Raw genomic sequence first — 16,447 nt, 5'->3', positions numbered from 1 at the left:
AAATGTTTTCATTTGAAATTAGGAGAGAAAAATAGTGGGGTTTTTTCGCTCTACAAAAACATGAATATACAAAACCCCAAATTAATTTCCATAAAACCCTAGCAATTTACAAAAACTCCACCAAATTTCTGATCAAATCTCTCTCTCCTCGACGAAAATGGCGATTGAGAAGAGACCAGTGTGTGAAGAGAACGATGCGCTGGTTGCGTACATGCGACAATGGCGGAATGAAAGGATGGAGAAAAATCTCCAAGCTCGTACCCAAAATATTGAGAAAACTGTTAAAAAAGCTCTCACTAATGTTTGTGATCATAAAGCCCCCATTACTACTCTCAAGGAATTTAAAGCAATTAAGTGAGTTTTATCTTTTTGTTAATCTCAAATTTCTGTCTAATTTTGTTATAATTACTGTTTGCTTACTGGAATTTTGATAATTGAAGTTTAAATTTAGGAATGGTGGTTAGTTTGGGTGAAATTTGGAGGTGGGTGATGGATAATTTCATGAATGGTGTTAGTTTGAGTGAATTTTGGGACTTGGTTTTGTTTAAATGTATGATTTCATGAATGGTTTTAGTTAGGGTAAAATTTGGAGGTGGGTGATGTTTAATTTCATGAATGGTTTTAGTTAGGGTAAAATTTAGAGGTGGGTGATGTTTAATTTCATGAATGGTTCTAGTTAGGGTGAACATTTTGAGTTGGGTTAAGTTTCATTTCATGAATGGTCTTGGTTAGGGTGAAATTTCGAGGCGGGTTAAGTTTCATTTCATGAATGATTTAGTTAGGTGAGATTTTGCGGCGGGTTAAGTTTCATTTCATGAATGATTTAGTTAGGTGAGATTTTGAGGCGGGTTTAGTTTCATTTCATGAATGGATTTTAGCCAAAGGAAATTAGGGATGTGTGAAGTTTAATTTCATGAATGGGTTAGTTAGGGTAAAATTAATGGGGTGAAGTTAAATTTTTGACAATACTTTGTTTGCTTTTCCCCTCTTTATACTTGTGTTGTCATTTTTTGTTAAAATAATTGGCTAGGGGTATTGGGAAGTGGCTTGCGAATGAGATGCAAGGATTTTTCAACAGTAATTCTAATGCTTCTCAAGATGATAATTTGGCGAATGGAGGTACTGCATTCTTTTTCAGCCTTTTTTTTTTTTTTTTTTTTTTTTTTTTTGTTGAATAATGGTGTGAGTTCTGTTGATAAATTTCTAACTATATAGAGAGGACATTGCTTATTAATTTTATTGAATGATCCAGGTAAGAAGGCTAAAGCCCCCAGAAGGTATATACCACAAAAAAACTCTGTTGCTTATGCATTGTTGATCTCTTTACATAGGTATGGACTTACTTTTGATATATTAGAATGCTCTTGGAAACTAACTTTGTTAGTTATTTGATTTCTTAGATTTTGCTAGCCATACTAATATTCACATTGTTGTTGGAAAGGATTGATTTTCTTCTAAGGCTTTGTTTGTTCTAATGGAAACCATTTTCAATCAAAATTCATTTTTCATGGAAAATAATGATCAAGAGTAAACACAATTGTAAAAGGGTTTCGCCTTTGTTAGTTTTGTTAAAGAAAAGTTAATGAAAACGGAAATGGAAGTGGAAAAGGAGATGTAAGGGAGCCGAATGTAACATTCCTTCTTTACAAAAGGAAAATGTTATCCACCATGGAAAAGTTTTAGAAAAATTGTGTTCCACTTCTTAACAATACAAAACAAAGGAAAATGAAAACATTTTTTTTCTTTTTAAAAATGTAGCCTTAAAATTTGTTTGGTTTTCATTCTAAACTAATAAAGAGATAAGTGGAATTTATTGAGCTTTTAGTATATTATTGCAAAGTAGACTTACTTCCTGTGTTTTTCCTCATCAGGGCAACTACTAATGGAAAAGAATTTATGCATAAGCAAGAGCTGATTGATGCAGCTGAAGCTAGTGGTCTCTCACGAGTGCCAATAGCGTACGATGATCTGATTACCCTGTTTCTATTTTTCTTGTTTTGTAAACTATTGATACTCCTTAATCCTTACGTCTGGTTTATGCTGAATTTACTCTTGGATGGCTATTAATGAAAGACATCTAACCTTATGGTTCATTTGGTATGTACTTAGGCCAGAAGCAGGCAGAGGTCAGCAGAAGCAATTTGGTAGTTCCCCTAGGGATTGGTATAGTGGATGGAGTGCAATGACGACATTGGTTGACAAAAATCTTGTATATAAGAACAGTTGTCCGGCAAAGTATGGCTTCTATTCTTTTATTCCTTGCAATTAGTCATATGTATTTACTATGCTTATTTTATGTAAATATGAATTTGCATAGCTTCTCTTAGGGTCTTAGTCAATTCTTTTTAAGTGCTCTAGTAATGAAGCAGAAAACTAGCTGCTGTTTGTATGTGATGTTTTTGTCTTGGAAATAATTCATCATTTTTGTAGTTGTCCCTGTGGAAATGGATAGTCTTGTGAATTTTTTCATTACTATCATGTTTACTGTATTCTATAAGACTGTGATATGACATGTATTGTTGCAATTGTCTTAATGCTTGTGCTGCACACACATGTGCAGCTGTATAGCCTTGAATGTTGAATGGCCCCTTTTGCATTGGCATTTGACTTTCTTTCTAGATATAGGCATCTGAAATATGATTAGTATAATCATTGGCATTCAAATGCAATTTAAACTTAATGTGTACTTGTGTTAGAGTTGAAACCTGAAATTCGAATAAGTGTGAGGAATGTAGTAGTTGGGCCCTGAAGGTTCTGGGCAAAATATTGTTTAAAGAAAGAACGAAGTAAAGCTGAGAAAGAAGCACAAAGTAAGCTGGCTATGTTATGAACTTTTGCACAAGGCAATGTTAAATTGTTAGGAAAGCATATTGGCGTGGCTTGCTTGGGTTCTTGGTTTTTTAGCTGCCTATTTTTTTTAGGAATGTCAAATATTATTTTTAGTTATTACTAAAAAATTTGAAACAATAGTTTGGGTATAGTAAGGAAATAATTTATCATTTCTCTATTCATGAAATATGCGAGTATTTTGTTTTAGGACGTTTTACAATAAATGCATCATTTTTCTGTAATGAAGATCTATAAGGTGAAATTACTTTACTACTAACTATATTAGTGTGGACTGTTCACTTTTGTAACTTTGTTGTACACTTTTTTATTTATTTTTTATTACTGCCTCTATTTCATATTATGTGCAATAAAGGTCATGACATGGACTGATTGGACTCCTAGGCAGAATTTGTTTGGGAGTATTAAAAAAATCTCTATTGTACAGATATATGTTATCTGACAAGGGTCGTGAAGTAGCGCTCGAGTGTTTGTCTCGATCAGGTATGCTTGATTCTGCTGCAAATGTTAGTGACACAGAAGAAGCTTCAATTTCAGATGACGAAGAAGAGATTATGGAGCTTGTAGCTACTGTTTCACCCACATCTCCTCATCAGAACAAGGGCATGAAAGATGATATTCCTTTGGAGTTTCTTGAGAGGGTACATTTTATTAATCTCATTTGGATTTTACTTCTCACTCAAAGATATCAAAATTATATCACATTCATAACTGTAAGGTCTTTGGTGCATTGCCTCCGTATATTTTACCTTTCATCACTTTCTTTGGTCCGGATTTGTTAGTATTATGTAATTAGTTGTAGTCATGGTGATAATGTTGGCACTCTTGGCAGTAATAACTTATACAGTGGCATCTTTTTGCATGACTTATCAGTAAAAGTGTGAAAAGTCTTTTGAGGTGAAATTGCAGTCAACATAGTTGAGGTTCATTATATGTAGGATACTGCAAACATGTGGAATATTAGGTTGTGCGCATTAGTTGAAATTCATTTGGAGGCACCTACTCCCTGCATGCTGCATATTATGCTCCTTAAATTTAAATCTACACACTCTTTCCAATAACATATTCTTACTCTGTCTTTCCTCTACATAAAATTACCCACTATCTTCGATCTGTGTACCTTTTTATTCCACAAGGAATTACATGTCCCACCAAAGAAAGAAACTCTTTAAAATTCTGCTATTTCCTATGATGAAATATATTGCAGGACACATGGAGTTCTATATTAATTATCTTTATTTTGATTGTCTTGGAGTACATTCTTTTTACTCGAAAAAATATGATATAATATATTGGCTTGTGCAAGGAATCAGACTAGGCCTAGTATCCGCTTCACTTATGCAAGGAGGCCCAAGAATGTTAGCAATGCTTGAGAAGGGAATTTTGTTAGAAAATCAGTTTTGGATGGGAGAGGGTAAAATAGTAATCCATAAATAAATTAGCTATGGAGTTTGTTATTTGATTCCTTTTTCTGGCAGCTTCTAGAGTCGGTTGCTTGCTTCAGTTTTGGGTATTAATAGGGAATTGGGGTCAAGGGAAATGCATGCAAAAATTTGTTAAGAAGTTTGTTGTGGAGAGAACCTTCCTCTCGAAAGAAGGCGTGTATTGTAAGTTACTTTGATTTGCAATATAACTATCTTTTGGCTGCCATTGTTACTCTGTTTTCTTTGCTTTGACTACTCTGTTCTGTGCTAAATCCTAGCAAATTGAATGAGCTTAAGTTTAGTTGTAAAATGAATTTGGTACCCCTTATTGCCATTATTGGTCCTTATTAGAACTTATTTTTCACGTTTTTAATTTTTTCACGATTTTTTTAAGGGTGAAATAAAAAGACCTTAGAAAATTATATTAATATATTGTTGAAAAAGGTACAGTTTTGCAAATGCACATAGATATTCTAATTTCTTGTCTATATCCCTTTTCCTTTTCATTGATTCTCCATTTTGTTTGGGGACTTGTAAATGTCACAGTGCTTTGAAACCCTAGTTATTATTAGTCTTACCAATAGCTCAATCAATCAATCAATCAATCAATCAAAGCCTTAATCCCAAAAGTGGGGTCGGCTAACATGAACCAAATATGATTATTCCGTGTAGTCATCAACATAAATCTTTCTCCTCCATCCCTTACGATCCAAAACTTCATCCTCACGTAAATCCATGCACTTCATATCCTTCCTCACTCCTTCCAACCAAGTCATTTTTGGTCTCCCTCTTCCTCGTTTAATCCCTCCATGATCCCACTCTTCCACTCTTCGCACCGGTGCACCCACGGGTCTCCGTCTTACATGTCCAAACCAACGCAGACGATTTTCCCTTAATTTATCTGCAATGTCTGCCACACCTACTTTCTTGCGAATAACCTCATTTCTGATTCTATCTCTTAAAGTGTTTCCACACATCCACCTTAACATGCGCATTTCCGTAACCTCCATCTTTTTAATATGCTCTTTCTTAGAAGCCCAACATTCTGTACCATAGAGCAACACTGGTCTTATGGCAGTCCTGTAGAATTTTCCCTTCAACTGTAGGGGAATGCTGCGGTCGCATAACACTCCCGTGGCCGCTCTCCATTTAAGCCACCCTGACTTAATTCTGTGGGTTACGTCTTGATCAATGTCACCATTCTTCTGGATGATCGACCCAAGATACTTAAAACATTCACTCATGGTCAAATCCTTTCCATCCAAACTCACCACTTCATTGCTTGTCCCCCTCTGATTGCCAAAACGACATACCAAATATTCAGTCTTACTCCGACTTAGCTTAAACCCTCTAGATTCCAACCTTTGCCTCCATTGCTCCAACTTAACATTAACCCCGTCCTTAGTCTCATCCACCAAAACGATATCATCCGCGAACAACATACACCATGGAACCTCATCTTGAAATGGTCTAGTTAATTCATCTAGAACCGTTGCAAAAAGAAAAGGGCTTAATGCAGACCCTTGATGCAATCCGATTGTAATAGGGAAATCTTTTGTCAACCCTCCGCATGTCCTCACATTTGTTGACACATCCCGATACATATCCTTAACTAGGTCTACATACCTTCGTGGGATACCTTTCTTCAACATTGCCCACCAAAGTATCTCTCTTGGCACCTTGTCATATGCCTTCTCTAAATCAATAAAGACCATATGAAGATCTTTCTTCTTTACCCTATAAAACTCCATCATTTGTCTTATCAAATGGATTGCCTCCATAGTAGATCTCCCAGACATAAAACCAAATTGGTTATCTGAAATGCTTGTGTATGCCCTCAACCTTTGTTCAATCACCCTTTCCCACAGCTTCATAGTGTGGCTCATAAGCTTAATTCCTCGGTAGTTAGAACAATCTTGAGCGTCTCCTTTGTTTTTATAAACCGGGACCAAGGTGCTCTTCCTCCAATCTTGTGGGATCCTTGTAGCCGTCCATATCTTGTTGAAAAAGTTTGTTAACCAATCAATACCAATCTTACCCAAACACCTCCACACCTCTATCGGTACCCCATCAGGGCCAACCGCCTTCTTAGGTTTCAACTTCCTCAGTGCAATCTCCACCTCTACTCTCCTAATCCTTCGCACATACTCCATGTTGATTTCTTCATCACTCACAGAGGTATCTCCTATCACAACTCCATTACTTCCATTAAATAATTCATCGAAGTACCCCTTCCACCTGTCCTTGATGTCCTCCTCTTGCACTAGGACCATTTGGTTCTTATCTTTGACACACTTCACCATGCCAATATCCTTCCTTGCCTCTTGTCTTCTCTTTGCCATCTTATAAATGATCCTTTCTCCCTCCTTGGAATCAAGTTTTTCATAAACCTCCTGATATGCCTTTTCTTTCGCTTGACGAACAGCTGCCTTTGCCTTACTCTTAGCCTCCTTATACGCTGCAAAGGTTTCATCACTCCTACATTTTCCTAAGGCTTGATAGCATTCCCTTTTTTGCTTAATTACTGCTTTCACCTCTTCATTCCACCACGAAGTATCTCTCTGTATCGAAGTTCTTCCCCTTACTTCCCCTAAGACCTCTTTGGCCACTCTTAGGAAACAGTTCTTCATTCGTAACCAAGTCATGTCCGGATCCACCTCTCCATCCCAATCCGCTTCTTCAATTACCTTTTCTGTAAAAACCTTAGCCTTTGCATCCCTTAGGGTCCACCATCTTATCCTCGGTTCTTCTTGTCTAACTTTTTTCTTCGCCTTCTCTTTCAGACGAATAGTCATTACCAATAGCCGGTGTTGGGTGACCACACTTTCCCCTGGGATAACCTTACAGTTTAGGCAACTTTGTCTATCTATGCTCCTTGTGAGCAGGAAGTCTATTTGAGTTGCATTTGCTCCACTCCGAAAAGTTATCAAGTGTGAATCCCTCTTCTTAAACCAAGTATTAGCCAAAATTAAATCATATGATTGGGCAAAATCCATAATAGCTTCACCACCGGCGTCCCTCTGCCCATACCCAAAGCCTCCATGGACACTCCCATAGCCATCTCGGCTCGCCCCAACGTGCCCATTTAGATCCCCTCCAATATATAACTTCTCTGAGTGGTGGACACCCTGTACCACCTCGTCTAGATCCTCCCAAAATTGTCGTTTCTCTTCCGCATCTAAACCCACTTGGGGAGCATAAGCACTGATAACATTCACAATCTCCTTGCCACATAGCAACTTCAGCCTTATCAACCTATCGTTCTTCCGATAGACCTCGATCACCTCTTTTGCCAACCTCTCATCGAGAACCACACCAACTCCGTTCCTAGCTCCACCATTCCTTGTCTCGTGGCTCGTTTCTTGCCCAACATACCATACCTTATACCCCAAAACCAAGCCTCGAACTCCTTCTCCTGTCCATCTTGTCTCTTGGAGGCACATGATGTTCACGCGTCGTCTCTTCATTACTTCTACCACTTCTGCTGATTTTCCCGTAAGAGACCCCACATTCCAAGAACCAATCCGCAAACTAAATTCCTTTCTCCCACGCTCCCTCCTGGTCCCAACTCCAGGCCCTTGCTCATTTGACACCACACTCGGGCAATGTGGCGCGTCGCTTCTGGGCGACGACCTAGCAACCCTTGCATACTTATCACTGCACCCGGGTCTGGGAAGTGCAGCGCGTCGCTCAGTAGGGAACGCCCCAATGGCACGCCCTTGCTCATTTGACACCACACTCGGGCAATGTGGCGCGTCGCTTCTGGGCGACGACCTAGCAACCCTTGCATACTTATCACTACACCCGGGTCTAGGAAGTGCAGCGCGTCGCTGAGTAGGGAACGCCCCCACGAAAATATCTGTTTGGCTCATGTCATTGGATGTGACGAAGTTTTATACTGGCTGTCACTGGCCTACCGTAACCCTCCTCCTTTATCCAGGCTTGGGACTGGCAGCGGGGAACCCACTGGCGGAGTTAGTCTTACCAATAGCTCATTAATTGAAATTACTCTATCATTTAACTATAACCTTAATCTAAATAATCTAATTATTGTGATGACAAGTAATTTGCTTTGTTTTTTTTTTTTTGTACTTTCTTTGTTCTGTTTTAGTTTGACCATATATTGTAGGGATGTTTGACATTGGTTCTATCATTTTCAGATTTTTGGTCTGATTTGATCTTGTTTCATGGTCTGAATAAACATTAACTGTATCTTTACATCAATGTATCCCGTTAGATTTGTCCCAATGTGTAAGTAAACAAATATTAGAACTTCTAGTTTGATTTTTGTTTTTTTTAGTCTGATTTGATCTTGTTTGGTTCTTGTAAGTATAAATAATAAGTTAATGAAATAAGTTGAAAAGAACAAGTTCTTAATATAGTAGCCTAAGAAAAGTGGTTGAACTAAAAATAAAAGAGGAGAATTTATGATAATTAACTGTAAAAAGCTTCATATACACTTGCTTAAGAGTACCATAAATCCAAACTTATGAAAGCAAAGTTGCATAAATTATTTTACATGGACTGTGAAAACAACTTTCAGGCTCATTAATGAGCATTATAACTTTTTTATTTGCTCATGAACATGGAGGATTGATGGTTTTATGATTTTCTCAGAAAGTCGATATTTTGTGTATCTGCAACGAACTACGTGGTACGATAAATTATAGAAAGAAGGTTGTTTGATTGATTTAAAGCTAAATGCTTGCGTGAATGATAACAATGGCTTTAGGCCATTACTCTCCAAAAGTTTCTTACAAATTTCTGCCTGCTTTCTCTAATTTAGCCTCCCTCTATTTATACTACTACAATTCATACATAAATGGACAAACGCCTTAATTGCTAATTTACTACAACTTGTCAACAAGCTAGAGTTACCACAGTTAAAAGGCTAATGCGCCAAAAAGTGTTCCCTGCTACAATCAGAGGCCCGTTGCTTGTGTAGGTGGTGGAGAAGTGCTCTGCCTCTCCTGCTGATCCTGTCCTTCCTGCTGATCCTGTCCCCTCCTTGGCCTCCTGCTATACACTAAAATGGGTGGGGCTTGTGGGTGTATTGCAGTATCTTCATTTTCTATTTGATGAATTCATAAGTCAAAATCTTCTTTTGTCACTACTATTATTTTGTGATGGAGGCTTAGCTATGTTTTTGCGTATTGACTCTAAGGTTGAAGATCACCAGTAATAGCTTTGTTTTTTCTGTGAATCTTGATTTTGTGTTTTATGTGCTATGTTATATGATAATTCATGATTGAAGTTTTGGATGCAAGTGTAAAGCATAATACTTGACAACCCCTCCCTCCACCTAACAAAAAAAAAAAGGTTGGCTGCCTATTGTTTTCTGCAAAAGAAATAATGTGTATTTCTTCTGTAATCTTGCATTTGTAGTTCACAACCTTGGGCTACACAAGTGAACAAGTTTTACATGCTTTAGCTGAAGTTTCTGTATGTTCGCCAACCCAAGAATTATCTACACTCTGGCCCACAGTTCTTTGCCAACTGCGAGAAAACGAAGTTTATGGTCTTCACACTGATCCTCAGCCAACTGGAAGAAGAAATTCTGATGATGCATCTACTAGCTGTAGATATGTTGAGGGTAAAGGGCCATAATAAGCCATATCATAAGTCTTGGATTTTGGATAATTTATATCATTGATCTTTTTTGCATCCCTATTAATTCAGAAATCAAATTTCACTGTCATTTTTGTTTATATTTTTCCTCCATTTTCTTTCATGCTGAAGGTGAACAAAAGGTGACTGGTGTAGTTAATCATAATGGTCTTACTTCCTCATCAACCTTGGTCAGTAATCAACGAATTTACCTTTTTTTGTTGAGGATTGCTGAAAGCTGCCAATTGCACATGCATGTTTATCTCTAAAAAAATATTAGAAATTAAAAGCAAGCAACTAGCTTAATCCTTCATGCTGCGTTTTTCCTTCTGAATTTTGGATTATATTTGGAAAGTGTGTTTATGTCTGTTTGAAGTGGATGGGCTACACGTCTGGAATTATTAAAATTTGAGGAGGCATATTTTCTTTTTGCTACATTTGGTTTCTATTGGCTCTATGGAAATTCTGTTGCTACTTTGGATATACTAATTTTGTGAATTTGGTTTTCATCACCTTTTCTATTTGAAAATGTTTTAGGATTCTCAGGGAAAAAAGGCTAGTCAACCTGCTTGCCAAACCAGTCCAGTTGATCTTAGACTGCCACCACTTGAAGTATTGCAGAAGTTCGAAGATACATACGAAATCGTCTTGATTTTGGATGACCGAGAACACTTTGCCAAGTGGGTCACTATCTCTTTTGTATACTTCGGGCTGTGACTGTATGCATTCCTATACAATTTCAATTTCGTTTTACTTTCACATCGTGGTGGTTCTGGCTTCTTTCTTCCTTTTGATTGTATGTTGTACTTTCATGATGGAATTATTGGTCATTAATATTAAGGCTCTGTTCTCCTCATCTTAGTTTTACTTATCTGAAAGCTATTAAGTTAAGTGTCTGTAAGATAATGCCTATAAATTTAGATAACATAAGGTAATATAAGAGCATTCCCAACAATGAGCAAAAATTGGTTTCCTCATTCTCTCTCTACCCACTTTCTCTCTCTTTTAACCCATGAGCATTTTTGTAATCATATTTTTATCCCACCAATGATCAAAAAAAAATTCTTCCCCATTCTCTCTCTAGTACATCTTCTCTCTTACTTTTACTAATATCCTATTATATTTCTCTCTACTATATTATTTTTAATTCTTTTTTTTACTTGCATTGTGGACCCCACATGATTACTATTCATCTTAAAAAATGCTCATCCTATGAGCAATTTTCATTTTGCTCATGAGCATTTTTCAATATGCTCATTGATGGGGAACATCTTCTACCATTTTTGCTCACCATTTTTGCTCATGAGCAAAAAAATGCTCATTGATGGGGATGCTCTAAGGGCTAACAAATCCAGATAAGATAAAATTAGACAAGAATTGGAAAGTTAAGATAATATCAATTTAAGGTTAATAAGGTTCAATAAGGTATAATAAAACTTCATTATAAGCTCTAATAAGGTTGAATTAGATAATACTGTATAAAATAAGATATTATATGTATGGACTAATAAGTTTAAATAAGATAAGGGTTAATAAGTTTAGATAAAGATAGGTTTAAGGCTAATCAGATGAGACAATACATCCTCCATTTCTTTTTACTCGCAACCCTTTGACTTATGCACTGTTCATATACTCTTCTTTAACTTGTTTGAATGATCTATAGTTTAAGAAAAATAGTCATGTGGGAGTTAGTTAAATTTGCCTCATTCGTGAATGAAATAATGCATTGGTGAGCGTGAAATGAGAAGTGTTGCAAATAAAAAGAAATGAAGTATAAGTCTATAAGATAAGTGAAACTCAAATGAAGAGAACACACTTAATTTCCAAGTAAATTATTTTTCTCATAATGTTTTTTTTTTTTCTTCTTCTGTGGGAGAATAATTTAGTAGTAGACATGCATATATACTGTAGCCTCATTGCTGATGTCTTCCTAGCTTCTTAATGATATGATTTGTGTACTTGCTGTTTGTTAGTCTGATTTGTCTTTTCTGGTTTCAGGACAAAGTCAAGAAATCTTAAAGAAAAGATCTTTGAGGAATATAAAATTCAAATAGAGGTAAATGTTTGCTTCTTAATATTTCTATATTTTTGTCCAACTGTCATAAAACTTGGTCTTTTTCTCACTTCAGATGTTCTGAGATTACACCCTCTTACAAAATTACATCATTTTTATTGTTTGGGTTTTCTAATTCACTATTATCCATTTAACTTAGTTAGTCATCTTTTGATGATGAATAGTTATAAAAAGATAGTTTAACAGTACTAATTGCATGATTTGCATCTCTTTATACAAGCAGTACTTTAAAAGATGGGAATAAATGAAGTAATGACCGTATTTTTCTAGTTTTTTTGCTCGTCTTGGTAATTGAGCTGATAGGGTCTTATTGATCAAGAATTGTGGAGCAGTCAAAACTTAAAAGTAAATAAGGAAGTTTATAAATGACACCATTGGTAGGTGATTAAGTGGTACTTTGAGCTTGTGTCAGTATGCTCGAATGCAGTCCTTTAAATTTTCTTATTAGCTAGATAATTCTGGAGAATGTTGTGGACGTAAATTTCCACTCTTGGTGCATCTTTTTTCTCCTCTTTCATTTCTATATTGCTCTGGGTATAATAAAAAGCACAAGGTCAACTTGTAGCTTTTACTACAATCAGCTGAAAGTCACTTGAAATGGATTTGGACATTTTTCTTAATTGGGTATGTCTCAAAAATTTTCTGACCTCCCATTAATGGACCGTAGAGATAATTTGTAAGTAAGATGCATAGATATTTGAAGTGATCTTTGCAAGCCCCAAAGATGCCGGTTCATTTGACTGGTGCTGCTGATATTCCTGCAGGTCAGACGTTTGCCCGTTGGAGATGCTATCTGGATTGCACGTCATAAAAAAGATTCCACTGAATATGTTCTTGATTTCATTGTTGAGAGGAAAAATGTTGATGACCTACGTAGTTCAATAAGAGATAACCGCTACAAGGATCAGAAGTTGAGACTTCAGGTATTCAGTCTAAAGAACTAAACCTTTAAGGTTCTCATGATTCCGTGGCGGGTTGTGATTATGAAACTATGTTTTCTTAGTAAGTTTTTCCAATCATTGTTTTCATTAAGGTCATTAAAACTCTTTCCTCTTAGTCAGATCAATTGTGCTTGATTTAGGTCATAATGTGCAGAGTGTACTTCGTGGCGTGATGCATTTTGGTTTGTTTTGGAATTTTGAATGTCTAATTTTTGTAATGATGTTACAATATTTTATTCAAGTGTATGACTAGATTCAATTTGCAGCTGAGCTGATTATATGTTCAGCTTTTATCTTAGGAGTTGAACAGGGGGCAAAGTAACAATTTGAGGTCCTCATCATAAATGATTTGTCACATAGTTATCCAGCTATTTAGTTTAAATAAATTGTAAGTGTTTTTCCTTGCAGGAGTCTTAAATATGTCAAGTTTATTAATGAGAATTGAGATATAATGTGGTTTTTAGAATTCATTTGAAGTTAAGTTGATAAATTATGCTTTCTCCAAATATATGCTTGTGTATGATTTTTTTCAATTACTCTTGACAAATTTTAGAATGTGTCTTTGTATTTAGATTTTTTTTCTTGTATCTTTGAGAGTGATTCAGAAGTTGAATCCATGCTTTAATCTGTCTTCCAAATTGGCTTTATGATGTGAATCCTGTTGTAGTCTATTCTATGTTAGTTTGAGATCTCTAATTATTTACCTAACTAATGATAATCAATGGCCTGAAAAGATGGTGTCTGTGGCTTGTTTTTAATATTCTTCCTTTCAAAATCATCCCTTATATTTTTCCTGTAAAAAAGTAAAAATAATATAGGCAGTTTTAAGAACTTTTGGAATGTTTAAGAGAGCAATTTCCTTAAAGAGAAGCTTTGGTTGGTATCCTGCATTCTTCCTATAGGAACTATCAATATCAGAACCATTCCACCTGTCTATTGATTTTCTGGTGATTCTCTTTTGTTTGCAATCTCATGAGAATCTTCTCTTTCTGTTTCACTTTTGCCTATCTTTGGTTTCTGAATTCATCATTTGATTCTTTTTAAGAACTCTGACTATCCTGGTATTATATAATTCCCTAAGCGACGTAACATTAACAATTTATTTTAGAATATATAATTATGCAAATATTTTCTTCAGCTTTTGGGTTATTTGATCTTGTTCTCATGCTTCTGGAACTTAACTGTTCTTTCAGAGAACTGGAATGAAGAAGATTATATATTTGGTGGAAGGTGATCCTAATGCTTGTGAAGGAGCTGATAGCATTAAAACTGCGTAAGAATTTATCATTCTATATTTCTATGTGCATTTCTGCATATCCTAGAATGTGCATCTATGTATATAGCATAATTGTCCTTCTCCTCCACTACAAGTGAGCAGCTGATTGCCAGGCCATAGATGAATTTGGCAGGGGTATTGGATGGGTTACCTTTATTTTTTTTATTTTTTATTTTCATTAATAAAGACTTTGGCTGTATGGCAAGACTGAAAACTGCATGAACATTGAATATTGGAGTGTAGCTTGGATAGACAACTAATCTGGGTTGTCTAGTTCAAAGCAGAGTTGCTCATTTCATTTCCACATTATAACAAGAAGAGAAGAAGATAGCAAAATATTAAATTTCTTGGATCTACAGAATAACCTTGATTGAGAATTCACTGGCCTTTTGGTTTTCTGAGAGGAACGTCACAGCATCTTCAGCTACATGTGAAGCTTCATCAACAATGGTTACTTTCCTATAAGAATATTAATTATGGTCACTGAGTTGTTGCTATTTTATCCATCTGTTTTATAAAAAAGGGTGCTATTCTATGCTATTAGAAGTTATATTGCACCTTTGTAGTGAAAGTTGCATTTATATAAAATAAAAGAAGTGACTTTGAACTGTTTTACTCATTGGTTGTTCCTGCGCTGATGTGGTCTATAATTTTCATTCATGTTTTGCATGATTATAGTTTTCTTTATGTTTTACTTTATTATAATTTTCTGGAGGTAATATCTCCTAAGTTTAACTGCTAAATTATCTATGAAAGTGCTGACAACTGTTTCCTATTTGTGGTCTTCTTTAGTTGCTTTACTACAGAGATTTTGGAGGGGTTTGATGTGCAAAGAACAACAAGCCTGGTTGATACTCTTCACCGATATGGCTGTTTAACTCTGGCAATTACTGATCACTATAAACTGATTTCATCAGCTGAAGGATGCAAAACCGCAGGTGTTTGTCCCAAGTATAACAAGTTTATCAAAACATGTGAAGATGCTGATAAGTTGACAGTTAGTGATGTTTTTGCCATACAGCTCATGCAGGTGGGTTTGGCTGTAGCTCAGACCTTTTTTATTTTTAATTCAGAAGTTCAAGTTTTCGTTTTCAGCAATGTAGATTGTCTATATTATCAACTGAGCTGCCCCTCCCTACCATCTAGAATTACTCTTCTATGGTTTTGCAGGTTCCTCAGGTGACTGAGGAGGTTGCCATGGCTGTCTTGGAATGTTATCCTACTCTCTTCTCTCTTGCTCATGCATATGCTGATTTAGTGAGTAGTTTTCCTTTGTTTTTGTTAATTCTGATCCATATTCGATTATGTTGTGCATGATATGTTCTAGTTAAAAGACTCGAAACCATAAACATATTCAATTGCATACATGTGAGTATATTGTCATTATCACTTAATACTGATTTATGATACGCCTGATAGCTGCACTTCTTAAATTTGTGTCTTTATGATTGGTGATTAAGGCCAACACTTGTTAATGGATTACTTTCGCCTTTCTCTGTTCTGCAAGGATAAGGATAAGGATATTGTTGCGCAGCAGGAGTTGCTGATGAAGAAAAGTGAGGGTGCAGTCAGTGCTGCTGCTAGTAGAAATATCTACCGCTTTGTATGGCAAGATTAGTTGGAACCTCCTTTTGATGCAAACAAATTCTGGGATAATTCAAGCTAACTATGTATTTATATCTGTTGAAGCTCACTGCCCAGAGAAGGTTGTCATTTAGTACTTAGGTATGATGACTGGAAGTTCAATTATTGTATGCTTCCATCTTTTACAGTACACTAGTTTGTGTTTAGGAAGGGTAGACCTAGAATGTCTGAATTATTAGTCTAACTTGGTTATTTTGTGATTAATATTACTCGTAGTTTTTAGGGCAAGTCCTATTTGCCTTAGAGAAACACACCCTTCATTTTTTTTAAGTGTTTAGTATTGACTTTGACACTATTTATATGCACCTTTTCGACCAATGTTTGTACGTCATACATGAGATTATATATAATCATATGAGTACTTGCTAAAATCGGTCTCAATGGATGATTTTAAAAACAAAAACAATTTTTTATAATTTAAATCTAAAGTTATTGATAATTAAAGGTATCATTAGTCAAAGTTTTAAATGAACAAATATGTCGGTCAAGTCGGGTCCCTTGAATAAAAATAAAAGGTGGATAATTTTACATATTACATGAAAATCAAGGGTAATTAGATTTAATCAGGAGAATGCACACTTAACCACAAACCATAATTGCTAAGTTACTAGTACAACACAATGAACACTTCACC

General features: G+C 35.8%; 1 protein-coding gene across 3 annotated transcripts; it reads left to right on the top strand.

Annotated features, from left to right (window-relative positions):
• The first annotated feature begins 23 nt into the window (after positions 1–23).
• On the top strand, positions 24–16,105 carry LOC145641685 (crossover junction endonuclease MUS81-like). Of its 3 annotated transcripts, none has more exons than XM_081692599.1 (15): positions 24–354; positions 1,031–1,119; positions 1,253–1,277; positions 1,872–1,958; positions 2,110–2,235; positions 3,275–3,488; positions 9,657–9,864; positions 10,011–10,069; positions 10,416–10,558; positions 11,877–11,934; positions 12,717–12,875; positions 14,087–14,166; positions 14,962–15,199; positions 15,340–15,426; positions 15,677–16,105. In XM_081692599.1, the coding sequence occupies exons 1-15, from the start codon at positions 158–160 to the stop codon at positions 15,785–15,787; spliced, it is 1,881 nt and encodes a 626-aa protein (XP_081548725.1). In that variant the 5' UTR covers positions 24–157; the 3' UTR covers positions 15,788–16,105. The 3 variants fall into 3 exon arrangements, with proteins under 3 accessions (XP_081548725.1, XP_081548724.1, XP_081548726.1); XM_081692598.1 differs by having other exon boundaries at positions 25–354; positions 1,253–1,331; XM_081692600.1 differs by lacking the exons at positions 9,657–9,864; positions 10,011–10,069 and having other exon boundaries at positions 29–354; positions 1,253–1,331.
• Positions 16,106–16,447: the final 342 nt, after the last annotated feature.

The sequence above is a fragment of the Chenopodium album genome, chromosome 8 (genome assembly GCF_948465745.1).
Source record: "Chenopodium album chromosome 8, dcCheAlbu1.1, whole genome shotgun sequence".
Classification (NCBI taxonomy): Eukaryota; Viridiplantae; Streptophyta; class Magnoliopsida; order Caryophyllales; family Amaranthaceae; genus Chenopodium; species Chenopodium album.
The sequence above is the reverse complement of the archived record's forward strand: the minus strand, read 5'-3'. Positions and strand labels throughout refer to the sequence as shown.

What these genes read in the sequence shown, in the direction of transcription:
- LOC145641685 (XM_081692598.1), top strand. Translation starts at nt 158, where the DNA reads ATGGCGATTGAGAAGAGACCAGTGTGTGAAGAGAACGATGCGCTGGTT. An exon ending in TGATAATTTGGCGAATGGAG is followed by an intron (nt 1,120 to 1,252) that starts GTACTGCATTCT and finishes TGAATGATCCAG; the next exon opens with GTAAGAAGGCTAAAGCCCCC. An exon ending in CTCTCACGAGTGCCAATAGC is followed by an intron (nt 1,959 to 2,109) that starts GTACGATGATCT and finishes GTATGTACTTAG; the next exon opens with GCCAGAAGCAGGCAGAGGTC.